Source organism: Bombina bombina, chromosome 3 (genome assembly GCF_027579735.1).
Source record: "Bombina bombina isolate aBomBom1 chromosome 3, aBomBom1.pri, whole genome shotgun sequence".
Lineage (NCBI taxonomy): Eukaryota > Metazoa > Chordata > Amphibia > Anura > Bombinatoridae > Bombina > Bombina bombina.
In genome coordinates, this window is record NC_069501.1 from 719,030,212 (window position 1) to 719,057,991 (window position 27,780).

General features: G+C 37.5%; 1 protein-coding gene across 1 annotated transcript in view; it reads left to right on the plus strand.

Moving 5' to 3' along the window:
* Window positions 1-27,780, plus strand: part of MYH15 (myosin heavy chain 15) — a 205,456-nt gene that overhangs the window by 118,786 nt on the left and 58,890 nt on the right. Inside the window, 3 exon segments of the mRNA XM_053707537.1 lie at window positions 440-789; window positions 9,582-9,706; window positions 17,063-17,178. Coding sequence (XP_053563512.1) covers window positions 440-789; window positions 9,582-9,706; window positions 17,063-17,178 — 591 coding nt within the window.

A 27,780-nucleotide genomic window follows, 5' to 3' on the forward strand; every position in this document is an offset into this window, starting at 1 on the left:
TATTATTAAAACATTACTTTAGATTTTATTCACTTGAATGTTCTGAAATAAGAAACATTTTAGCAGGAATAACCTATTACTGGCTGCTAAATGTTGTTTGATGCCATAAAAATATTCAACTAGGAACATCTAGGAGCTTCTATGTGGTGATTCTAGCCCAGTGGTGGCAGCTCTGGTGCTGCATTCAGACTTCAGAGGCTTCCCTAATAGCCAACATTCTTTCATCTACAGCTAAAAGGCAGTGCCAATTTTTTAGCTTATGGTTAACTGGTATTTAACATATACATGAGGATTCATATGGCTAAGAGTACGTGCAGGACCATGGGGTCTGATAAAAAGCCCATCTGTCAACCAGATGGTCAACTATTGGTTGAGCAGTATTTTTGTGGACAGCATTTAAGCTACTGATTTTGCTTATTTTTTATTAATCATTTTTTAGGAAAAAGCTAGCAGCACGCCTTCAGGAGGCAGAAGAAGCAGTTGAGGCAGCTAATGCAAAGTGTGCGTCTCTTGAAAAAACAAAGCATCGCTTGCAGAGTGAGCTGGAGGACATGATGGTTGACTTAGAAAGGTCAAATGCAGCAGCTGCTGCCATGGACAAGAAACAGAGAAACTTTGATAAATTTATTGCTGATTGGAAGCAGAAGTATGAGGAAGCCCAGGCAGAGCTTGAGTCCTCACAAAAGGAGGCACGAAACCTTAGCACAGAACTGTTTAAACTAAAGAATGCCTATGAAGAAGTCCTGGATAATTTGGAGACTGTAAAAAGAGAAAACAAAAATCTGCAAGGTGTGTTGTGCTTTACCTAAACAAATGTGAAATTGTATGGTTAAGCAAGAACAAATCTTCTAATTGTTTACTACAGTAGTAACACTACACCTACACACACACAAACACTGCACACACATCCAATGAAATGTTAAAAAGCATTTAATATTAAACTCACCCACCCACCCCCCAAAATACATAATGTAAGACTTTGTGAAGTACCCTTTTTTAGTCTTTTTGCTCACCTTCAGGTTAGCTCGAGTGTAAGCCAGAACTGAGTGTTATAGTGCACCCGATAGATGTCTGTTTTGTGACAGATTTAAAGCAGCTGCACTATCTGCCTCTTTCTTTCATGTAATTGGCAAGAGTCCATGAGCTAGTGATGTATGGAATATACAATCCTACCAGGAGGGGCAAAATTTCTCAAACCTCAAAATACCTATAAATACACCCCTCACCACACCCACAATTCAGTTTTACAAACTTTGCCTCCCTATAGATGTGGTGAAGTAAGTTTGTGATTAATTTTCTTCTGTGATATGTGCTTCACAGCATTTTTGAAGCCCGATTCCTCTCAGAGTACAGTGAATGTCAGAGGGATGTGAAGGGAGTATCACCTATTTAATTCTATGGTTTTCCTTGCGGGAAATCTTTTCATAGGTTCTCTGTTATCGGTCGTAGAGATTCATCTCCTACCTCCCTTTTCAGATTGACGATATACTCTCATATTCCATTTCCTCTACTGATAACTGTTTCAGTACTGGTTTGGCTATCTGCTATATGTGGATGGGTGTCTTTCGGTAAGTATGTTTTCATTACTTAAGACTTAAGACTTAAGATTTATGTATATTTCCTATCTGTTTCAAAATTGGGAAAACATATTTAGAAAGTTATTTTTTCTTACCTGGGGTATAGTCTTTTCTTAAAAATTTCACGAGCAAAATTAGGCTTGTGAGGCCGCAAAATGCTAATATTTGTTGCGTCATTCTTGGCGTGAGAATTTTTTGGCGCAAAGGTACGTTCGTGATGCAAATTTGCCATTTCCGGCGTCTTAGTTGATGCCAGGGTACTTGCACAAGGTTGTGTCTGCCATGACGCGAGTTGCGTCATTTCCGGATGTTGTTAGCACCAAAAAATGTCATTTTGCATTGCGCGTCATACTTGGAGCTAAATAATTTAATTATTTAAAACCCCACTTCCTATATGCCTCTTGCCTTTTTCTATGCACAAAAGGCTATGCTGTTTGCATTTTTTCCCATTCCTGAAACTGCCATATAAGGACATTGATAATTTTGCTTTATATGTTGTTTTTTCTCTTACATTTGCAAGATGTCTCAATCTGATCCTGTCTCAGAAACCACTGTTGGATTCCTGCTGCCTGATAACAGTTCTACCAAAGATAAGTGTATTTGTTGTAAATTAGTAGAGATTACATCTCCAGCGGTAGTATGTAACAGTTGTCATGATAAGCTTTTACATGCAGAGAATGTATCCATCAGTACTAGTACAATGCCTGTTGTTCCTTCAACATCTAATGTACATGATATGCCTGTGAATATAAAAGATTTTATTGCTGATGCAATTCAAAAGGCTTTGTCTGCTATTCCGCCTTCTAATAAACGTAAAAGGTCTTTTAAAACTTCTCATAAAGTTGATGAAATTTCAAATGACTGACAACATACTGTTTTATCTTCCTCTGATGAGGATCTATCTGATTCAGAAGATCCTACCTCAGATATTGACACTGACAAATCTACTTATCTCTTTAAGATGGAGTATATTGGTTCCTTGATAAAAGAGGTGTTGATTACTTTGGATATTGAGGAAACTAGTCCTCTTGACATTAAAACTAGTAAACGTTTAAATTCTGTTTATAAACCTCCTGTGGTTACTCCAGAGGTTTTTCCAGTTCCTGATGCTATTTCTGATATGATTTCAAAGGAATGGAAAAGGCCTGGTACTTCTTTTATTCCTTCTGCTAGGTTTAAAAAGTTGTATCCCTTGCCAGCTATTAGATTGGTTGATGGGGCTATTTCTACTCTTGTTAAACGTACTACTATCCCTATGGAAGATAGTACTTCCTTTAAGGACCCTTTATATAGGAAACTTGAATCTTATCTAAGGAAAGCTTATTTATATTCTGGCTATCTTCTCAGGCCTGCCATTTCTATGGCTGATGTTGCAGCTGCATCAACTTTTTGTTTGGAAAGTTTAGCGCAACAGGAAACAGATCCTGATTTGTCTAGCATTGTTCGCTTGCTTCAACATGCTAATCATTTTATCTGTGATGCTATTTTTGATATAATCAAAATTGATGTTAAATCTATGTCTTTAGCTATCTTAGCTAGAAGAGCTTTGTGGCTTAAATATTGAAATGCTGACATGGTATCTAAGTCTAGATTACTATCTGTTTCTTTCCAAAGCAACACTTTATTTGGTTCTCAGTTGGATTCAATTATTTCAAATTGGGGGGAAGGGAGTTTTTTTTACCTCAGGATAAAAGATCTAAGGGTAAATCTAAGGCTTCTAATCGTTTTTGTTCTTTTCGACAGAATAAGGAACAGAAAGCCAATCCTTCCCCCAAAGAATCTGGTTCCAATTGCAAACCCTCTTCAAGTTGGAATAAATCCAAGCCTTTTAAGAAATCAAAGCCAGCCCCAAGTCTGCATGAAGGTGCGGCCCTCATTCCAGCTCAGCTGGTGGGGGGCAGATTAAAAATTTTCCAAAACATTTGGGCAGATTCTGTCCAAAATCAATGGATTCAGAGCATTATCTCTCAAGGGTATCGAATAGGATTCAGAGTAAGACCTCCTGTGAGAAGATTTTTTCTCTCAGGCATTCCAGCAAACCTAGTGAAGGCTCAGGCTTTTCTGAAGTGTGTTTCAGATCTAGAGCTTTCAGGGGTAATTGTACCAGTTCCGTTTCAAGAACAGGGTCTGGGGTTTTATTTAAATCTATTACTTGTCCCAAAAAAAAAAAATTAATTCAGGCCAGTTCTGGATCTGAAAATTTTTAACCGTTTTGTAAGAGTGCCAACTTTCAAAATGGTGACTATAAGGACTATTCTGCCTTTTGTTCAGCAAGGTCATTATATGTCTATGATAGACTTACAGGATGCATATCTTCATATTCTGATTCATCTAGATCACTATCGGTTTCTGAGATTCTCTTTTCTAGACAAACATTACCAATTTGTCGCTCTTTCACTTGGCCTAGCGACAGCTCTAAGAATTTTTTCAAAAGTTCTCGGTGCCCTACTCTCTGTAATCAGAGAACAGTGTATTGCGGTGTTTCCTTATTTGGGCAATATCTTGGTACTAGCTCAGTCTTTACATTTTGCCGAATCTCACACAAATCAACTAGTGTTGTTTCTTCAAAGACATGGTTGGAGGATCAAATTACCAAAAAGTTCCTTGATTCCTCAGACAAGGGTCACCTTTTTAGGTTTCCAGATAGATTAAGTGTCCATGACTCTGTCTCTAACAGACAAGAGACGATTAAAATTGGTTTCAGCTTGTTGGAACCTTCAGTCTCAATCATTCCCTTCAGTAGCTATGTGCATGGAAGTTTTAGGTCTCATGACTGCAGCATCGGACGCGATGCCCTTTGCTCATTTTCATATGAGACCTCTCCAGCTTTGTATGCTGAAGCAATGGTGCTGGGATTATAGAAAGATATCACAATTGATATCCTTAAATAAAAATGTTCAACTTTCTCTGACTTGGTGGTTAGATCACCACTGTATAATTCAAGGGGCATCTTTTGTTTCGTCCAACCTGGACTATAATCACAACAGATGCAAGTCTTTCAGGTTGGGGAGCTGTCTGGGGAACTCTGACAGCACAAGGGGTTTGGAAATCTCAAGAGGCGAGGTTACCAATCAATATTTTAGAACTTTGTGCTATTTTCAGGCCTCTGTTTAAGAGAGAACCATTCATTTTTTTTCAGACAGACAATGTCACAACTGTGTCATATGTCAATCATCAGGGCGGGACTCGCAGTCCCCCAGCTATTAAAGAAGTATCTTGGATACTTGCTTGGGTGGAATCCAGCTCTTGTCTAATTTATGCGGTACATATCCCAGGTATAGACAATTGGGATGCGGATTATCTCAGCCGTTTAAGAGAATTCTAAAGGACAGTAAAATGAGTATATCAATATATATCTGCTAAACAACCACAACAGATACAATAAAACCTCAGGAAAAAATGATATATTGGAATACAGTGTGAAAGAAGAGAAAGTGCGGTTGCGCCTTTAAATGTTAGCCTAGACCTTCAAATAAAGGCCTAAAGCTGATAAAACAGTAGTAAAATAAAATAAGCTAAAATTCAGGAAAAACCTATGTACTTTTAAATTCTGATCAGTGTGTAAAAAATGTAAAAAGTAAGAACATATGAAACAAATATCATAAAAGCACAGAAACATCTATCATCATACAATCTTATATTTTATTTTTATAATTCATTAAATCACTCATTTAAAATATGACTGGCCAGTCAGAAAGTAATGTATATGTAATATTTAATCACTATGTTTAAAAAGGTAGCTAAAATATAGATGCAAATATAAATACAAATATAAAATATGCCCCAATATATAACTTGTATCAATAAGAACCATCTGGTTATTAACCTGACAGGAAAGTTCAAAAACAAATTATACTTCCTAATAAATATATAAAGTGCAATTTCTTTTGCATCTATAAACAGCTTGTTTCTTTTGATGTATAAAAATAGAGATAGATGTTGGATGTTAAAAATGAAAACTTATAGTAAAATTTCAGATCTTATAATTGTTCGTACAGAGTGTATCTCCAATGATAAGTAAGCTTCAGTTTTGGGAAAGTGCCAAACAAAAAAACAGTTCTTTTTATAAAAAATTGTTCCAATAGAGTATACTTTGAAAACGTTGGCAAATACCGGTAAATGCTTTTTAATTGTGTCCTTCCTTGATAAGTTATTTTAGTGTCTATTGAGTCTTACTGTGTAAGCATATTCCTCTGCCGGGTCCCTCTGTAATCTTTACCGCGCCTTGTGTGTGTGCGTCACTTAGAACGCCGGCGGGTAATTCTTCTGACCTCAAGCAGGTATCCTCTGATAATTCTTCCATGTTGTGTTACTGGGAACTCCTTCCCCTACCCGATATGGCACTTCAAGGTAGAAAATCCGCTACGCGTTTCAGCTGAGAGCTTCAGCCTTTTTCAAGCAATCTGAATTGTTATCATGGAGTACATCTTATATATCTAGTGCACTTTTTTTCATGGGTCAGGATTCGAAAAACGTAAACAGAATCCACAGTCTTTTTTAGTATAGTAGTAAAAGATAGTAAAAGTTTGCACAACTATATACAAGAAAACTAAGTCTATATATACTAACGAAGACCGTGGATTCTGTTTACAATCTTTTTCGAATCCTGACCAATGAAAAAAGTGCACTAGATATATAAGATGTACTCCATGATAACAATTCAGATTGCTTGAAAAAGGCTTAAGCTCTCAGCTGAAACGCGTAGCGGATTTTCTAACTTGAAGTGCCATATCGGGTAGAGGAAGGAGTTCCCAGTAACACAACACGGAAGAATCATCGGAGGATACCTGCTTCAGGTCAGAAGAATTACCAGCCGGCGTTCTAAGGGACGCACAAACTCAAGGCGTGGTAAAGATTACAGAGGGACCCGGCAGAGGAATACGCTTACACAGTAAGACTCAATAGACACTAAAATAACTTATCAAGGAAGGACACAATTAAAAAGCATTTACCGGTATTTGCCAACGTTTTCAAAGTATACTGTATTGGAACAATTTTTTATAAAAATAACAGTTTTTTTGTTTGGCACTTTCACAAAACTGAAGCTTGCTTATCATTGGAGATACACTCAGTACGAACAATTATAAGATCTGAAATTTTACTATAAGTTTTCATTTTTAACATCCAACATCTATCTCTATTTTTATACATCAAAAGAAACAAGCTGTTTATATATGCAAAAGAAATTGCACTTTATATATTTATTAGGAAGTATAATTTGTTTTTGAACTTTTCTGTCAGGTTAATAACCAGTTGGTTCTTATTGATACAAGTTATATATTGGGGCATATTTTATATTTGTATTTATATTTGCATCTATATTTTAGCTACCTTTTTAAACATAGTGATTAAATATTACATATACATTACTTTCTGACTGGGCAGTTATATTTTAAATGAGTGATTTAATGAATTATAAAAATAAACTATAAGATTGTATTATGATAGACGTTTCTGTGCTTTTATGATATTTGTTTCATATGTTCTTACTTTTTACATTTTTTACACACTGATCAGAATTTAAAAGTACATAGGTTTTTCCTGTATTTTAGCTTATTTTAGTTTACTACTGTTTTATCAGCTTTAGGCCTTTATTTGAAAGTCTAGGCTAACATTTAAAGGCTCAACCGCACTTTCTCTTCTTTCACACTGATTATCTCAGCCATCAGACTTTACATCCGGGGGAGTGGTCTCTCCATCCAGATATGTTTTTTCAGATTGTTCAGATGTGGGGTCTTCCAGAAATAGATCTGATGGCTTCTCATCTAAACAAGAAACTTCCCAGGTACCTATCCAGGTCCAGGGATCATCAGACGGAGTTGGTGGATGCGTTAGCAGTTCCTTAGTTTTACCAACCTGCTTATATCTTTCCGCCTCTAGTTCTTCTTCCAAGAGTGATCTCCAAAATCATCATGGAACATTTGTTTGTGTTTCTGGTAGCTCCAGCATGGCCTCACAGGTTCTGGTATGCGAAACTTGTCCGGATATCCAGTTGTCAACCTTGGCCACTTCCTTTAAGACCAGACCTTCTGTCTCAAAGACCGTTTTTCCATCAGGATCTCAAATTGTTAAATTTAAAGGTATGGAAATTGAACGCTTAGTGCTTAGTCATAGAGGTTTCTCTGACTCAGTGATTGATACTATGTTACAGGCTTGTAAATCTGTTTCTAGGAAGATTTATTATCGAGTTTGGAAGACTTATATTTCATGGTGTTCTTCTCATTAATTCTCCTGGCATTCTTTTAGAATTCCTAGAATTTTACAGTTTCTTCAGAATGGTTTGGATGAAGGTTTATCTGGAAGTTCCTTAAAGGGACAAATCTCTGCTCTTTCTGTTTTATTTCACAGAAAGATTGCTAAGCTTCCTGATATTTACTGTTTTGTTCAGACTTTGGTCTGTATCAAGCCTGTCATTAAATCAATCTCTCCTCTTTGGAGTCTTAATTTGGTTTTGAAAGCTTTACAGGCTCCTCCTTTTGAGCCTATGCATTCTTTGGATATTAAACTACTTCCTTGGAAAGTGTTGTTCTTTTTGTCTATCTCTTCTGCTAGAAGAGTTTCTGAATTATCTGCTCTTTCTTGTGAGTCACCTTTTCTGATTTTTCATCAAGATAAGGAAGTTTTGCGGACTTCATTTAAATTTTTACCTAAAGTTGTAAATTCTAACAACATTAATAGGGAAATTGTTGTCCCCTCTTTGTGTCCTAATCCTAAGAATTCTTTGGAAAGATCATTACATTCTCTGGATGTTGTAAGAGCTTTGAAATATTATGTTGAAGCTACTAAAGATTTCAGGAAGACTTCTAGTCTATTTGTTGTCTTTTCTGGCTCTAGGAAAGGTCAGAAAGCTTCTGCCATTTCCTTGGCATCTTGGTTAAAGCTTTTGATTTATAAGGCTTATTTGGAGTCAGGTCAGGCCCCGCCTCAGAGGATAACAGCTCATTCTACTAGATCAGTCTCCACTTTGTGGGCTTTTAAGGATGAATCTTCAGTTGATCAGATTTGCAAAGCAGCGACTTGGTCTTCTTTGCATACATTTACTAAATTCTACTATTTTTATGTATTTGCTTCTTCGGAAGCAGTTTTTGGTAGAAAAGTTCTTCAAGCAGCTGTTTCAGTTTGATTCCTCTGCTTATGTTTTAAGTTTTTTTCTTTCATATTTTTTTGGTTGTGGATTATATTTTTTCAACGTAAAATGGCTGTTGTTATTTTATCCCTCGCTCTCTAGTGACTCTTGTCTGGAGTTCCACATCTTGCGTATTTCTATCCTATACGTCACTAGCTCATGGACTCTTGCCAATTACATGAAAGAAAACATAATTTGTGTAAGAATTTACCTGATAAATTAATTTCTTTCTTATTGGCAAGAGTCTATGCGACCCACCCTTTTTATGGTGGTTATGTTTTTTGTATAAAGCACAATCATATTTCCATTTCCTTTTTTGATGCTTTTTACTCCTTTTTTCTATCACCCCACTACTGGGCTATTCATTAGACTGAATTGTGGGTGTGGTGAGGGGTGTATTTATAGGCATTTTGAGGTTTGGGACACTTTGCCCCTCCTGGTAGGATTGTATATCCCATACGTCACTAGCTCATGGACTCTTTCCAATATGAGAGAAATGAATTTATCAGGTAAGTTCTTACATAAATTATGTTTTTACATACCTCCTAACATTTTCCAGATTCCTCTAGGACAGGCAGTTGAAGTGGAATTGTGCACAATGGTCCACCAGTGATTGTTACGTGAAGCTGGGTCACTTAATGTCATTTGGGAGCTTTTCCCTGACTGAGGAAACTGCAGTAGGGACAGTGGGCAGACCTTCCAGCTTGTGACAATCCAACATGGGATGGTTGGTAGGTCTGCTTTAGAGTGGAAGGCCTATGAGTTCAGTGCACATTTGACAGAAAAGCACACAATGATATTTTGCCTAAGGAAGTAAATACAACATAAAACAAACTGTATGATTGCATGTGTTTATTTATATTTATACTGCTTTTCAGAGGAAATTTCTGATTTGACTGACCAAATAAGTGAAGGAAACAAGAACCTTCATGAAATAGAAAAAGTAAAGAAGCAGGTAGAGCAAGAGAAGTCAGAGGTGCAGATGGCACTGGAGGAAGCAGAGGTGAGCACAACCATTTTATTATGAGTGCTGTGATTGAACAAATACCTCTATGCTTTAACCATAAATAAACACATAAACCTTACAATGCAAACACATATTCTACCTTTCAATCAATAAATACTGTACTTACCCTTTATCTGCAGCTTATGGAATGCTGCTAACAAGCACAGAAGCAATGTTCCTCACACATTGTTTATTTTGTGTTGCTCTAGACAAAGGAGTAGGAAGACATCATGCTATAGAAATAACTCTCAAAATGTACTTTTTCCTATTCTGCTGCCCTAAGCACAAGCCTAGTTGTCCTGTGCTTTCATGATAAGGACTCAATAAAAGAAATAAAGAAGGAAATTCGAACAGATTTCACTGAAAGGTGTCTATGGCTTTATACAAATTAGCTACATGGATAATGTTTCTTAATTTAACCTAAGTTTAACACTTCAGACACCAATATTGATCAGTAGGATTTTTTATTTTAAGCTAATCGTATTATTATTAAATTATATATTTTAAATCATTTACATATCATATTTTTTTAAACAAACCATTACCCTTAATCCATAAGGGTTTGCTGTGCAAAATCATCATATGCAACCTGCAAAGATCATATGCAAGTCTTTTAATTTTAAATCCATACTAATCCATTTCTATAGTTCTCATTTGAATCAGTCAATTTACTCTAATTAAATAATATTTATTATAAGAAAATTTGGGTAGACAAGCATGAAAACTATAGACAACTGGTGGTGTAAACTCTTCACTCTTGGGTTTTCATAGAACTTCACAAACGCAAAATATAAAAGTGAAAGTAAGACATTAGCAAATTATGTCAAAATTGATAGATGCTTAAAGACACAGTAAACCATGTGAAGAATTATGTAACATTACCCTAGCAACACCTTCAAAAACAAGAGATTAGAGAGATTTACCCCCACCCCTGGTATAGTTACCTTCTGATTACACAGCACACCGTTAAGCACTTCTGAGAGAGTAAAAAATATAATAAAAGGCTGGAGAGAAACGAAAGGTAAGTATACATTTTGGGGGTAAATCTCTTGTTTGTGGAGGTGTAACTAGGATAATATTACATAATTCTGCAGAAAGATATGTACCACTATTTTTTAAGTTTACTTTCCCTTTAATATGTTTGAACACAGGTTTTCACATTGATATCAGTTCATAACATGTATGCAATTACATATTTAATATCAATTAGCCCATTTTGGGCTAAATTACAAGTGAGGCGCAAACGGCTTTGCGCAAGCGATGCCGGCTTTTCGTGAGTATTTTTCATTGCGCTGATATTACAAGTTTACGCTTCAATCCTTACCACTATCTCAAAACTGTTGTTAAAGGGATGCTAAACCCATTTTTTTTCTTTAAAAAGTAGCTTAAAACATTTTCTTAGAGAGACATTTCACCCCAAAATTTTCTCCCATTTAAATTGTTCCCAATGATCCATTTTACCAGCTGGAGTGTATTAAATTATTTACAAGTAGCTACTTTACCCCTATTTTGGCCTTTGAAATAGCTGATTTAGTTTGTGGTTTCCCAACCTATACTAAAAGTTTTGATACTGGAGTAAACACAGCCAGCAGAAGAAATTAAACTCCGAGTGGGGTGCAGGATAGTTAAAGTGAATGTAAATTTTGATGCTAAAGTGCCCGGTTTTTAAAAATTCGATTAAAGACAGGGGTACTTTAATTCATCAAAATTTACATTTTACTTGTGATGTGAAAAAATACTTACCTTTTAATTTGACAGCCGCTCCAGCTTCCTCCGCCTGTCACAAAGCCTCTTCCTGGGTCTAAAATGAGGAATACGGCTTCCTCCAATCACGGCGTTGAATCAGACACTGATTCCCCTGGGGGGGAGCCGTGATTGGAGGATGACCCAGCCATCATTTCTGACGTCAGAAATGGCTTACGACGACCGGGAAAAGCTGGAGCGGCTGTCAAGTTTAAAAGCTAAGTATTTTTTTACAACAAGTGAAATGTAAATTTTGATGAATTAAAGTGCCCCTGGTTTTTTTCTCTTGTTCTCTCTATGTATTGAGCATTGGTTTTCCAGACAAATATAAGATAAGGAAGTGTGTGTACACAAAGTGATAACATAATGGGATCTGATATTACCTGAAACTCAACCCATTGTAATAGGCTGTGGTTTAAAAGCACACAACCAGCTACTTCATATACACAAATAAACCTGAAAATATAATTTCTCATACATTTATACTCTGCAGCTGGTATAATGAGTCATTGAAAATACATTAACATAAAAACAATTTTACAGTGTACTGTCCTTTAAGCAGAATGTATCTAACAAAGTTCTTAGGCCAGTCAGTATAATAATTTTTAAGTGGCAAAAGCATAGTATGAACATGGGCTTTAATGTTTCAACAGCCATATTGTCTCTGGGAATATGGACTTTACTTATAGCTGCAATTACGTGTTTAGATGTTTAGTTTTAATAATAAAGGGCTAGATTACAAGTGACGCAGAAAAACGCATTTTCGCAATCGCGAAAACTTTGCTAGAGTTAAGCTTTTTGCGCTAGTTGGGTTGCGTTTTATATATATATGTATACACACAAATACATCTTTAGAGATGTATATGTATGTATCTATACGTTAAAGTACTTTGGCTGCTTTTTCTTGTATGTATCTATACGTTAAAGTACTTTGGCTGCTTTTCTTCTCTACTACCCGAGATCTCTTAACTTCGAGCCCTTATAACTTTTTTGTGCAATGTTATTTTTGAAAAGTTTTTATTAGACAGTGTTATTATGAGTGTACCTGTACTTTGTAAGGTATTTTTTTATGTGTTTTGTGACACTTTTTAGTTTCGGAAAACAAAGTGATCCTAAACCCAAATGTTTTCTTTTATGATTCAGATAGAGCATGCACATTTAAGCAACTTTCTAATTTACTCCTATTAGCAATGTTTCTTTGTTCTCTTGCTATATTTATTTAAAAAGCAGGAATGTGAAGCTTTGGAACCGGCTAATTTTTGGTCCAGAACCTGGATTATGCTTGTTTATTGGTGGCTAAATGTAGCCACCAATAAGCAAGTTCTATCCAGGGTACTGAACCTAAGCTTTGCATTCCTGCTTTTACATTCACAGAGACAATATGGTGTTGAAACATTAAAGCCCATGTTCATACTATGCTTTTGCCACTTAAAAATGATTATACTGACTGGCCTAAGAACTTTGTTAGATGCGTTCTGCTTAACAAAATGTTTTAAACTAATTTTTGAAAGAAAAAATTTAGGTTTAGGATCCCTTTAACCACAGCTCTGAGATTGTGTTAAGGATTGAAGCATTAGTAACAGCTTGGGGGGGATATAGTCTAAACTAATTACTGAAGATGTATTCAGTTGTAAATGTCGGTTACAGAAGGGATCTGATGTCATTTAATGTTTCTCCAGTAGATGGTGGTATTCAGGCCTGATTCTCCTGCATCCCATGCATGCTCTTTCCTTGAGTTTACACTTTTATTTAATTTTCACTAGTTTAGAATTTTACTATTAAAGGGACAGGAAACCCCAACATTTTCTTTCATGATTTAGATAGAACATACAATTTATTCAACTTTCCAATTTACTTCTTTTATCAAATTAGCTTTATTTTCTTGTTATCCTTTGCTAAAGGAACAGTATTGCACTACTAGCAGCTAGCGGCACACATCTAGTTAGCCAATCACAAGAGACAAATGTGTGTAGGCACCAATCAGCAGCAGCTGCCACTAGTGTAGGATATGTCCGTATTTTTTTTTTTTACAAGGGATACTAAGAGCACAAAGCACACCTGAAAATAGAATTTAATTTGAAAGTGTCTTAAAATGACATGCTCTATCTGAATCAAGCAAGTTTAATTTTGACTTTCCTATCCCTTTAATGTCACACACATATACTGTATATGGGAAAACACTAGGCGTTTGCAGGATTTTGTTATTCACCATTTGTTATAGAAATGGATATGGCAGCATTTGGCTAGTTTCAGTGCCAGATTTATTAGTGTAAAAGTGCAACACAAATATTAGGTCCCGAAAATAGTCAAATGTAACCATATTCAGCATTCATTTCAATCATGTACACTGAATAACAAAATGTTGCACATGCCTAGAAAGCATCGATTCTATTTTCAGCTGTAGGATTATTGATTTGAAGGGATTTATCTAAGTTACAACTAGCATTTTTTTAAAATAAATGATAAAACCTAATTTTTTCACTACCTATCGCCTAGATTTAGAGTTCTGCGTTAGCCGTCAAAAGCAGCGTTAAAGGGTCCTAACGCTGCTTTTGGCTGCCCGCAGGTATTTAGAGTCAGGCAGGAAAGGGTCTAACGCTCACTTTCAAGCCGCAACTTTTCCATACCGCAGATCCCCTTACGCCAATTGCGTATCCTATCTTTTCAATGGGATCTGCCTAACGCTGGTATTTAGAGTCTTGGCTGAAGTGAGCGGTAGACCCTCTACCGACAAGACTCCAGCCGCAAAAAAAAGTCAGTAGTTAAGAGCTTTATGGGCTAACACCCATAAACTACCTATGTACCCCTAAACCGAGGCCCCCCCACATTGCCGCCACTATAATAAATATTTTTAACCCCTAATCTGCCGACCGCACACCGCCGCCACCTACATTATCCCTATGAACCCCTAATCTGCTGCCCCTAACATCGCCGACACCTACATAATATTTATTAACCCCTAATCTGCCCCCCCCACGTCGCCACCACCTAACTACACTTATTAACCCCTAATCTGCTGACCGGACCTCGCCACTACTCTAATAGTTATTAACCCCTAAACGACCGCACTCTCGCCTCGCAAACCCTATAATAAATAAATAGTATTAACCCCTAATCTGCCCCTCCCCAACGTCGCCACCACCTAACTTCAAGTATTAACCCCTAATCTGCCGACCAGACCTCGTCGCTACTCTAATAAATGTAGTAACCCCTAAAGCTAAGTCTAACCCTAACACCCCCTAAGTTAAATATAATTTTAATCTAACAAAATAAATTAAATCTTATTAACTAAAGTATTCCTATTTAAAACTAAATACTTACCTGTAAAATAAACCCTAATATAGCTACAATATAACAAATAATTATATTGTAGCTATTTTAGGATTTATATTTATTTTACAGGCAACTTTACAGGCCCTATTCTAAATTAAAAAGTAACCAGCTCTTTTACCAGCCCTTAAAAGGGCTTTTTGCAGGGCATGCCCCTAAGTAATCAGCTCTTTTGCCTTTAAAAAAAAATACAACCCCCCAACATTAAAACCCACCACCCACCAGGGGTTAATAACTTTATTAGAGTAGTGGCGAGGTCCGGCAGATTAGGGGTTAATAAGTGTAGGTAAGGTAGCGGCGACGTTGGGGGGGGGGCAGATTAGGGGTTAATAAATATAATATAGGTGTCAGCGATGTTAGGGGCAGCAGATTAGGGGTACATAGGTATAATGTAGTTTGCGCCGGTGTCCGGAGCGGCAGATTAGGGGTTAATAGTATAATGCAGGTGTCAGCGATAGCGGGGGTTGCAGATTAGGGGTTAATGAGTGTAAGATTAGGGGTGTTTAGACTCGGGGTTCATGTTAGGGTGTTAGGTGCAGACTTAGAAAGTATTTCCCATAGGAAACAATGGGGCTGCGTTGGGAGCTTAACGCTGCTTTTTTGCAGGTGTTAGGGTTTTTTTCATCCCAAACTGCCCCATTGTTTCCTATGGGGGAATCGTGCACGAGCACGTTTTGCCAGCTTACCGCTACCGTAAGCAACGCTGGTATTGAGAGTTGAAGTGGCGGTAGATTCGGCTCAACGCACCCTTTTTGGAGCCTAACGCGGCCCTTCAGACAACTCTAAATACCAGCGTTGTCGTAAGGGTGCGTTGGGAAAAAAAGCTGCGTTAGCTACGCGGGTCTTTACCGACAAAACTCTAAATCTAGGCGTATGAATCTCCAGAACCAATTGATATTCCCTCTCAGCAATACAGAATATGTTTTGATTAATAATATAGCAGGCGTATTTCCCTAAAGTTGGGCTGGAATCTAATACATAGCGGGTTCTGCGCAAAAATTCCCCCCCCCCCACCATATATAGTGCATGATGTTTACTGAATGTATTATTGTGTTATGATTTTGGATGCATTTTGTTTGTTATTGTTTTATTTATCCAATGTTGACTAGAATGCATTTATAAAATTGTTTTGTTATAACAATTGAAAATCAACAAAAAGAATTATGAAAAAAAAAGGGATATTAGACGCCTCTTGTTTTGCGTAGAAATGGTGCTTTCCCCCCACACTTCCTTAAAAAGGCCAACAAGCAAAACCAGTAACCTATAAGGTTTTCAAGTAATTTGATTTGCAGTATTTACAGGTTATAGAATTTGCTTTTTGTCCTCCCAAGGATCATGTAACATAGTAAAATTTTTGCACAAAATTAAGAGGTGCTTAGTGTCCTTTTTAAGTATGTAAAGTCACATTTTGTCCACACAGGTGAAAATGCATTCTGTGGCCCCACAACGAATTACATACCCTACAATTACTACTTCTTGATAAAATAAAAGATTGCTATTGCTACACCAAAACACTAAAAGCACAATATGTTACCAAATGAACACATTAGCTTGTTAATATATAGAAATGTAGATTGAATAGTACACAAAATGACTAAAGATTGCAGGGCAGATTATCTTTTTGTCTGGTTGCACACAGAGTGCGGGGTGGAGAAGCACTGGCAATTTAGTACACCCTAAAATCTAAATGCTGTTTATCCATCCAAGGAGCCAAATACTGCTACATTTTAACAGAAGTTACATTTTGCACATCAGCTGTCCTAATGTGACAGGCTGACCTCACAAAGGGAAAGGTAAGAAAAAAAGAATTGTACCTGATTGCCTGACAGAGTAGCAAGATAGTTATTAATTATATAAGGTTTGTATTGTGGTTACACTGGGCCATCTCCAGACTTTAACCTCTGACCTTTGTTACTGATTTCTAGCTATATAGCATTATAGAGTATATTTAAGCTGTACTGATACGGTATTTTTTTTTATATTTTGTCACTGATTACTTTCACAATACCAGTTTATTTCACTATAGATCTACATATCTTCAAAAACTGATTCTCGTTATATTAGAAAGTTATATTTGGATAGGATCATTAGTAAGCAAAACTCACTGAATTCCGTAAGATTGGTCCCAGTTTTATGATTAAAAAACATTGGTTCAGTGTACATAAAAAATATTATTATTATTGGTAATGTAGGAGGGTTTACCCTATTGCATGGCTTATGTTAAGACACATCATGACATTTTTACAGTAATCTTGGTATATTTTTATCCTTTTATTTAAGGGTGCATTGGAACATGAAGAAAGCAAAACCCTGCGTTTCCAACTAGAGCTGTCTCAGATCAAAGCAGAATTTGAAAGAAAACTTGCGGAAAAAGATGAAGAGACTGAAAATATAAGGTATGCCCCCAGTGTTGTGTCAAAATATAACTATCTCTCACTCTCTTCTTTTTATTCTCTCTTTTCCCTCTCCCTCTTTCCTCCCTTTTTCTTTCATACAGGTGGTGAGAGTCCACGATCCATTACTCCTAGGAATTACTCTTCCCTGCCACAAGGAGGAGACAGATTCCTAAACCCAAAGAGCTCAAAACCCCTACCACCGTTCTGGAAACTACTGTAGTTGTATCTTTGCCTCCACTGGAGGATGGTAAAGAATGAAGACAGGCATTCTTCAATAGGAGGGGGAGTTGAGGCCCATTTCCCCTCAGAGTGCAGTCTTTGTTGGAGGGATGTATTTGGAGTATGGGTAGTGACATATTTTTGACCTCATGGGAATTTGTCACAAGCCTTCCACAGATGTGCAGGGACCTGTCCTTTACCTCCTCCTTATAGGTCGTCATTATACTCCTATTCCATATCCTCTGCTGTTAACTTTCAGTTTTTAGTTTGGCTTTCTACTGGGTTCCTCCAGTAGTGGGGTGCCTATTGGTAAGTACTATTTATTTATTGTATGAGCACTTATCTTTTTTTTTGAATATCGTATTAGTGCACTTTGGCCTTGTACGTTTTTTGAGAGCTACGTCTGGAGAGTTTAAGGTTTTTCCCTTCAATAATTTTTTTTAATGGGGAAATAACTATATTACTATTATGCACATAAATGATTTGATCGTTTTCTGCTAATATGGAGCCTTCTGATTCTGTCCCTAAATCTACTTTAGAAGCTGTGTCCTCTGAACACTTTCCTACCAGTGTTAAATGTGTTTATTGTAAACAGACTGATGTGTTACCTCCAGCACATTTGTGCAACACATGTCCTAATGTTTTAATGCATTCTGACCAGTCTAATGAGAGAGTCCTCAGGGAATGGGCTAAGCCAGGTATTACTTTTAATCCTTCTGCAAGGTTTAAGAAAATGTATCCTGTACCCGCTTCTAACATTGAACTTTGGGAAACTGTTCCCAAAGTGGATGGGGCCATTTCTACTGTAGCTAAGCATACCACTATTCTGTAGGAAGATAGCTCTTCCTTTACAGACCCTTAATATAAGAAGTTAGAGTCCACCAATAGTAGGGCTCTTTTGAACCTTTTAGAATTAGTTACCTGTGCTAATGTTTTAATTTGTTATGCTGTTTTTGACATCATTAAGATTAATTCTAAATGTATGTCTTTGGCAGTACTTTCTTTGAAGAGCTTTATGGTTAAAGTCTTGGTCTACTGATATGGTTTCTAAATCCAGGCTTTTATATCTCTCTCTTCAGGAATAGATGTTGTTTTGATTCTATTATATCTACTGTAACTTGAGGTAAGGGAGCTTTTCTTCCTCAGAATAAGAAGTTCAATGGTAAATCTAAAGATTCTAATAATTTTTGTCCCATTTATTAGAACACGGCACAGAAATCTGATTCCTCCTCTCAGAAGCAAGGTTCCCCTGGCTCTGTCTGGAAACCAAGCTCAAACTGGAACAGGTCTAAGCAGTCTAAAACGTCTGCATGAAAGTACGTCCTCCAATCCAGAGTCACTGGTAAGGGGGAAGGTTGCACCGTTTTCAGGAGGTTTGGTTTCAGTCTGTTCAGGATCTTTGGGTTCTAAATATAGTTCCTCAGGGTTACCGAATAGGCTTCAGAACAAGACCTACCAGGGCAAGTTTATTCTGTCCAATGTTAAAAAAAATCCATTGAGGGCTCAGGCCTTTTTTTCATTTAATCAAATTAGCTCTAAAGTAAAGTTATCACTCAAGGGCGCTCTTCAAATACTTTATATGTGATATATGTGAATGTAAAACAAAAATGTCCATATACTTAGTACAATGTGTAGTATATATATATATATATATATATATATATATATATATATATATATATATATCAGTCTTTATAAAAAGGTGCACACAAACACACCAGGCTGCTTCTCCTTTACAGAACTATGTGCTGTTCTGACTCTCTCTTCCATCTGAAATCACATAAAATATAGGGGGTGCCACATAGCATATCAAAGAGTTACACCATAAATAAGAAATAGATTAATCCAAAATATATACTCACAATATGCTAACACTTGTGATGCCGGTGTAAGCCAGATTGACTGGAACTTCTGAGTTGTCCAGCAAACTCTTTACCAAGTATAATTGCGAACACTCTTCCAAGGTGTGTTAGATAGTAGATAGAATTGTCTTAATTTGAGGTTCAATCCAAGGTCCATCAACTTCAAAAATACTTAGTCAGTTTTGGATCTAGAATCTATGGGAGTGATAGTTTCTGTTCCTTTATTGGAGCAGGGGATGGAATTTTATTCAGATCTCTTCATTAATCTGCTACCCTCACCCCTATACTCACACACACTTTCAACCTCTCCCTCAGCACCGGTATATTTCCCTCATCGCTGAAACATGCACTGGTCACACCCATCCTCAAAAAACCTTCCCTTGATCCTACCTCCCCATCCAACTATCGCCCTATTTCTCTCCTCCCTCTTGCATCAAAGTTCTCAAAAAACTGGTTTATGCACGCCTATCCCATTTCCTTACAATAAACTCCCTCCTTGACCCACTGCAATCTGGATTTCGTCCCCATCACTCCACAGAGACAGCAATTGTTAAGGTTACCAACGACCTACTTACAGCAAAATCAAAAGGCCACTTCTCTCTGCTTATCCTCCTTGATCTGTCCGCAGCCTTTGACACTGTTGACCACCCTCTTTTGCTCCAAACCCTCCAATCCTTCGGCATCTGTGACACAGCCCTCTCGTGGCTCTCTTCCTACCTGTCAAACCATACCTTTAGTGTAGCCTTCTCTGGGGCCTCCTCTGCCCCATCACCACTTTCTGTCGGAGTACCGCAAGGCTCTGTCCTCGGTCCCCTTCTCTTCTCAATCTACACGTCATCACTAGGTTCCCTAATAAAGTCCCACAGTTTACAATATAATTTGTATGCCGACGACACCCAAATCTACTTCTCTGCACCAGACCTATCTCCTTTCTTGCTAACCCATGTCACTAACTGTCTTTCTCACATCTCTAACTGGATGTCCTCTCACTACCTCAATCTAAATCTCTCCAAAACTGAGCTCCTTATTTTCCCCCTTCCTCAAAACTCTCCACCCCCAATCTCTCTATAACTGTCGACAACTCCATCATTACCCCTACCCTGCACGCCCGATGTCTCGGGGTCACCTTTGACTCAGATCTTTCTTTCACTCCTCACATTCAGTCCTTGGCTAAAGCCTGCCACTTCCACCTTAAAAACATCTCTAAAATTAGACACTTCCTTATACAAGACACAACTAAGATTGTAATCCATTCTCTCATTCTTTCCCGCCTTGATTACTGCAACTCTGTCCTCTCTGGTCTCCCCACCTGCCGCCTAGCTCCTTTACAATCCATAATGAATGCCTCTGCCAGACTCATCTTCCTTACACGTCGCTCTTCATCTGCTGCACCTCTCTGCCAATCCCTTCACTGGCTTCCTCTTGCCTCTAGGGTCAAACACAAAATTCTCATTCTGACATACAAAGCCCTCTGCACTGCTCCCCCCTACATCTCAGACTTTGTCTCCAGATACTCTCCCTCCCGTCCCCTTCGCTCTGCTCATGACCTCCTACTCTCCTCCTCTCTTGTTACCTGATCACACTCCCATTTACAGGACTTCTCCAGACTGGCTCCCATCTTGTAGAACTCTCTGCCTCGCTCCACAAGACTCTCTTCTAGTTTTAAAAGCTTCAAGTGCTCCCTAAAGACTCTACTATTCAGGGATGCATACAACCTACACTAACCTTTCCTAATACCAGTTCCTCTCCTCCATTGCTATCCCCTGAACCCCCTTAGCATGTAAGCCTAAGAGTCCAGCTGTTTGTAGATGACCTTCCTAAGAGCTGACTACAACAGTGCAACTCTTGGCAGGGCCCTCTACCCTTTTGATCCCTATAATTGTTTTGTTGTACTCCCCCTTTGTTTATAGCGCTGCGGAATCTGTTGGCGCTCTACAAATAACCGATAATAATAATAATAATAATCTAAAAGCTCTGAACAAATTTCTCAATTTCAAAATGCAAACTATTCGGGCTATTCTGCCTTTAGTTCAGAAAGGTCAGTTTATGTCCACAATAGATTTAAGGGATGCTTACCTTCATGTTTCTATTCACAGGGAACATTATCAGTTTCTAAGGTTTGCATTTCTAGACCAGCACTTTTAGTTTGTTGGTCTACCATTTGGTCTGGCTACAGCTCCCAGAATATTCTCAAAGGATACCCTTTTGTCTGTGATCAGAACTCAGGATATTGCAGTGTTTACTTACCTGCATGATAGCTTGGTTCAAGCTCCATCTTTTCATTTAGCAGAATCGCACACCAGCAGACTATTGTTGTTTCTTCAACAACATTGTTGGAAGATCAATTTTCCAAAGAGTTCTCTGGTTCCTCAGACAAGAGTTGTTTTTTTTCTGAGGGTTCAGATAGATTCAGTTTCCATGAGACTTTCTTTGACAGGTCAAAGAAGGTTGAAGCTGGTGTCAGCTTGTCTTAACCTTCAGTGTCTTTATTTTCCCTCAGTTCCTCTTTGCATGTAGGTGTTGGGTCTCATGATTGCTGCATCAGATGCTATTCCGTTTGCTTGTTTTCACATGAGGCCTCTTCAGCTTTGTGTGCTTCAGCAATGGTACAGGTATCACACTCTGCTCTCTTAAAATATGTTTTTAGATTGCAGAACAAGTTAGTCCCTGTCTTAATGGCTGAATCAACTTATTATGCAGGCAGCTTCTTTTGCTCATACTATTTGGACTGTGATCACTACAAATTGAATTATTTCAGGTTGGGGGGCTGTCTGGGTGTCTCAGAGGGCACAAGTGGTTTGGTTTCCTCGGGAGGTGAAGTTGCCATTAAAAGTTCTAGAACAGAGTTGGACTCTGTTGAAAAGCGAGTCTTATCTCCATTTTCATACAGACAATGTCACATCAGTGGCCTACATTAATCATCATAAAGGAAGTGTTTTGAATTCTTTCCTGGGCAGAACACAATTGTTGTTTGATTTCTGCAGTTCCTATTACAGGAGTGAACAGCTGGGAAGCAGATTTTCTCAGTAGTAAGTCCTTGCATCTAGGGGAATGATCTCTCAGTCTGGATGCTTTCAATCAGATAGTGGATCTTTAACATCTCCCAGAGATAGATCTGATAGCCTCTTGGTTGAACAGCAAACTTTCCAGGTACAGTGCGAGGTTCAGGGATCCTCAAGCAAAGTTTATGAATGCTCTAGTGGCTCCATGGTCGTTTCAACAAGCCTATGTTTTCCTCCTCTGGTTCTTCTACCCAAAGTTTTTGCCAGGATCATGCAAGAGGAAGCATCAGTAATTATGATTGCTCCGGCTTGGTCTCACAGAGTTTGGTATGCAGATCTGGTTCAGATGTCCAATTACCTTCCTTGACCACTTCCTCTGTGATAGTATGGAGATATAAAGGTTAGTTCTTAGGCAGAGAGGTTTTTTTTATTCTGTTATTAAGACTTTGATACAGGCCCGTAAGCCTGTGACAGGAAGATTTATCATAAGGTCTCAAAGGCATTTATTTCTTGGTCTATAGATCATGGTTTTCTTGGCATTCTTTTAGAATTTCTAGGATTTTACAGTTTTTTGCATGATGGTTTAGATAAGGGTTTATTTCCTAGTTCTTTGAAAGGTCAGATTTCTGCTCTTTCAGTTTTGTTCCACGAGAAGATGGCTAATCTTCCTTACATTCATGGTTTTGTTCAGGCTTTGGTTAGAATTAAGCCTTTTATTAAACCAATTTCTTCTCATTGGAATTTAAATTTGGTATTGAAGGTTTTGTTGGATCCTCTATTTGAGCCTATGCATCTTGGAAGGTTTTTGTTTCTTTTGGCTATCTCTTCTGCTAGAAGAGTCTGAGTTGTCTGCTCTTTCATGTGATCCTCCTTATCTTATTTTTCATTAATATAAAGCTGTTTTAAGAACCAAATTTGAATTTTTACCTAAGTGTCTTAAGATTATATATATATAGAGGCTTCTTCATAACGTGGACGTTGAAAGAGCATTCAAGTATTATGTAGACACTACTAAGGTTTTCAGACAAACTTCTAGTTTGTTTATTTTTCTTGTTCCAGGAATGGGCAGAAGGCTTCTGACGTTTCTTTGGCTTCTTGCTTAAAACTTTAAATCCACAAAGCTTACTTGGAGGTAGGCCAGCTTCCACCTACCAGACTCTACCAGCTCAGTTGCCACTTCTTGGGCTTACTTGGTGGTCTTTCCAAACTTTTACAAAAGTCTACTATTTTGATATTTTTGCTTTTTCTGAGGCAGCCTTTGGTAGGAAAGTCCTTCAGGCAGTTGTCTTAGGTTAAATTTGTTTTTGCCTGTTAATTACTTTAATTTCATAGAGAGTAAAACCCTGTTTTTTATTTGTGTTCTATTTGAGTTGTGGATTTAGGTTCATTGTGAAAAAATATGTTCTTTATATCCTGCCCTTATTTCTCATTACTCATGGACTTCACTGCTTAGGTTTTAGTTTCCAGGAGTAATACATTGTGAACTCTTAGCACCTATATTTGGCTCTGCTAAATAGTAATTGACCAGATTAATGTATACTTGTGTAGGAGCTTATTAACAATGGGGATCTAATTGGCCAGAGCAGGAGCAGTAAGCAATATTTACTCAAAGTTTTACAAGCAGTGTGTGCCTGGAGTGCCCAAAAATAGCAACGCACTACACATTTTGTATAAGTTTTGCACTGCTATGCTTAATTATTTATATATACCACAGTTCCTTTAAAGGGAAAGTAAACTTCTTGTAATATTATTATGTTTCTATAGAATGACATACCGGCCAAATCTAAATGTTTTGAAAACAAATTAAAAATTAAAATTATATTTTTTACTCATTTTTTTTTAAATAACCAAACTCTATCCATCATTTGCATTATTTGGGTGAGCCAATCTATGCTTGAAACTGCAGACAACAAGGTTAGCCACTGTCATAATGTTAGTATAAAATACATTCGGCTATATTACGAGTTTTGCAGTATGAGGGGTGCGGTAATAACGTGCACGTTATTGTCACCGCTCACTTTCCTACAGCGCTGGTATTACAGGTTTTCATAAACCCAGCGTTAACAGGCAAGAAGTGAGCGTAGAGCAAAATTGAGCTCCATACCGCACTCAAATACCAGCGCTGCTGAAAGCCGCGGTGAGCTGGTTTACGTGCTTGTGCACGATTTCTCCAAAGACATCAATGGGGAGAGCCGGCTGAAAAAAAGTCTAACACCTGCAAAAAAGCAGCGTAAAGCTCCGTAAAGCAGCCCTATTGATTCCTATGGGGAAACAAATTTTATGTTTACACCTAACACCCTAACATGAACCCCAAGTCTAAACACCCCTAATCTTACACTTATTAACCCCTAATCTGCCGCCCCCGACATCGCCGACACCTACATTATACTTATTAACCCCTAATCTGCTGCTCCGGACATCGCCGCCACTATAATAAACATATTAACCCCTAAACCGCCGCACTCCCACCTCGCAAACACTAGTTAAATATTATTAACCTCTAATCTGTCACCCCTAACATCGCCGCCACCTACCTACATTTATTAACCCCTAATCTTCCGCCCCCAACGTCGCCGCCACTATACTAAATTTATTAACCCCTAAACCTAAGTCTAACCCTAACACCCCCTAACTTTAATATAATTAAAATAAATCTAAATAAAACCTACTATACTTACCTAAATAATTCCTATTTAAAACTAAATACTTACCAGTAATATAAACCTTAAGCTAGCTACAATATAACTAATAGTTACATTGTAGCTATCTTAGGGTTTATTTTTATTTTACAAGCAAGTTTGTATTTATTTTAACTAGGTAGAATAGTTACTAAATAGTTATTAACTATTTACTACCTACCTAGTTAAAATAAATACCCATTTACCTGTAAAATAAAACCTAACCTGTCTTACACTAACAACTAACATTACACTACACTTAAATAAATTAAATTAATAAAATACAATGACCTAAATTACAAAAACAAACACTAAATTACACAAAATAAAAAAAGAAATTATCAGATATTTAAACTAATTACACCTAATCTAATAGCCCTATCAAAATAAAAAAAAGCCCCCCTAAAAAATAAAAAAAAACCCTAGCCCAAACTAAACTATAAATAACCCTTAAAAGGGCCTTTTGCGGGGCATTGCCCCAAAGAAATTGGCTCTTTTACCTGTAAAAAAAATACAAACAACCCCCCCAACAGTAAAACCCACCACCCACACAACCAACCCCCCAAATAAAATCCTAACTAAAAATACCTAAGCTCCTTATTGCCCTGAAAAGGGCATTTGTATGGGCATTTAGCTCTTTTTCAGCCCAAAAGCCCTAATCTAAAAATAAAACCCACCCAAAAACCCTTAAAAAAACCTAACACTAACCCCTGAAGATCCACTTACAGTTTTGAAGACCGGACATCCATCCTCAACGAAGCCAGGAGAAGTCTTCATCCAAGCGGCAAGAAGTCCTCAACTAAGCTGGGAGAAGTCTTCATCCAAGCCGGCAGAAGTGGTCCTCCTGACGGGCAGAAGTCTTCATAAAGACGGCATCTTCTATCTTCATCCATCCGGCGCGGAGCGGCTTCATCTTCAAGACATCCGGCGCGGAGCATCCTCTTCTTCCGACGACTAACGATGAATGAAGGTTCCTTTAAATGACGTCATCCAAGATGGCGTCCCTTGAATTAAAGGTGAAAAAAATCAAAAATTAAAGGTGATGCAATCAGCCAATAGGATTGAGCTTCAATCCATTGAGCTTGCATTTTATTGGCTGTTCCAATCAGCCAATAAAATGCATTCTCAATCCTATTTGCTGATCGGATCAGCCAATAGGATTGAAGCTCAATCCTATTGGCTGATTGCATCAGCCAATAGGAATTTTTCACCTTTAATTCTGATTGGTGGATAGAATTCTATCAGCCAATCGGAATTAATGGGACGCCATCTTGGATGACATCATTTAAAGGAACCTTCATTCATTGTTAATCGTCGGAAGAAGAGGATGCTCTGCGCCGGATGGATGAAGATAGAAGATGCCGTCTGGATGAAGACTTCTGCCCATCTAGAGGACCACTACTGCCGGCTTGGATGAAGACTTCTCCCGGCTTCGTTGAGGACTTCTTGTCGATTGGATGAAGACTTCTCCCGGCTTTGTTGAGGATGGATGTCCGGTCTTCAAAACTGTAAGTGGATCTTCGGGGGTTAGTGTTAGGTTTTTTTAAGGGTTTTTTGGGTGGGTTTTATTTTTAGATTGGGGCTTTTGGGCTGAAAAAAGAGCTAAATGCTCTTTTAAGGGCAATGCCCATACAAATGCCCTTTTCAGGGCAATGGGGAGCTTAGGTTTCTTTAGTTAGGATTTTATTTGCGGGGTTGGTTGTGTGGGTGGTGGGTTTTACTGTTGGGGGGTTGTTTGTATTTTTTTTTACAGGTAAAAAAGCTAATTTTTTGGGGGGGTCTTTTTTTGAAAGGGGTATTAGATTAGGTGTAATTAGTTTAAATATCTGATGATTTCTTTTTTTAATTTTGTTTTTTTTTTTTGTAATTTAGGTAATTGTATTTAATTAATTTAATTTATTTAATTGTAGTGTAATGTTAGGTATTAGTGTAAGACAGGTTAGGTTTTATTTTAAAGGTAAATTTGTATTTATTTTAACTAGGTAGTTAGTAAATGGTTAATAACTATTTACTAACTATTCTACGTAGTTAAAATAAATACAAACTTGCCTGTAAAATAAAAATAAACCCTAAGCTAGCTACAATGTAACTATAAGTTATATTGTAGCTAGCTTAGGGTTTATTTTATAGGTAAGTATTTAGTTTTAAATAGGAATAATTTAGGTAATGATAGGAATTTTTATTTAGATTTAATTTTAATTATATTTAAGTTAGGGGGTGTTAGGGTTAGACTTAGGTTTAGGGGTTAATACATTTAGTATAGTGGTGGTGACGTTGGGGTGGCAGATTAGGGGTTAATAAATGTAGGCAGGTGGCGACGATGTTAGGGGGTGGCAGATTAGGGGTTAATAATATTTAACTAGTGTTTGCAAGGCGGGAGTACGGCGGTTTAGGGGTTAATATGTTTATTATAGTGGAGGCGATGTCCGGAGCGGCAGATTAGGGGTTAATAATTTGATTTTTAGTGTTTGCGATGCGGGAGGGCCTCGGTTTAGGGGTTAATAGGTAGTTTATGGGTGTTAGTGTACTTTTTAGCACTTTAGTTATGAGTTTTATGCTACAGCTTTGTAGCGTAAAACTTATAACTACTGACTTTAGATTGTGTTATGAATCTTGTGGGATGAAAATTAGCTTTTTAAGGTTTATTTGTGTATATTAAAGCTCTTATTTTGTGTTTTGAAGCCACAATCTAATAAAATGGGTTGAGCTTGTAGGTATAATCAGATCTCATTACTGTATCACATTGTGCACATATACCTGTTTCTTTATCTTGCATCTGTCCATAAAACAATCACCAGTACTTGGAGAGAACAATGGAAAATCAACATTTTATTTCCTTGT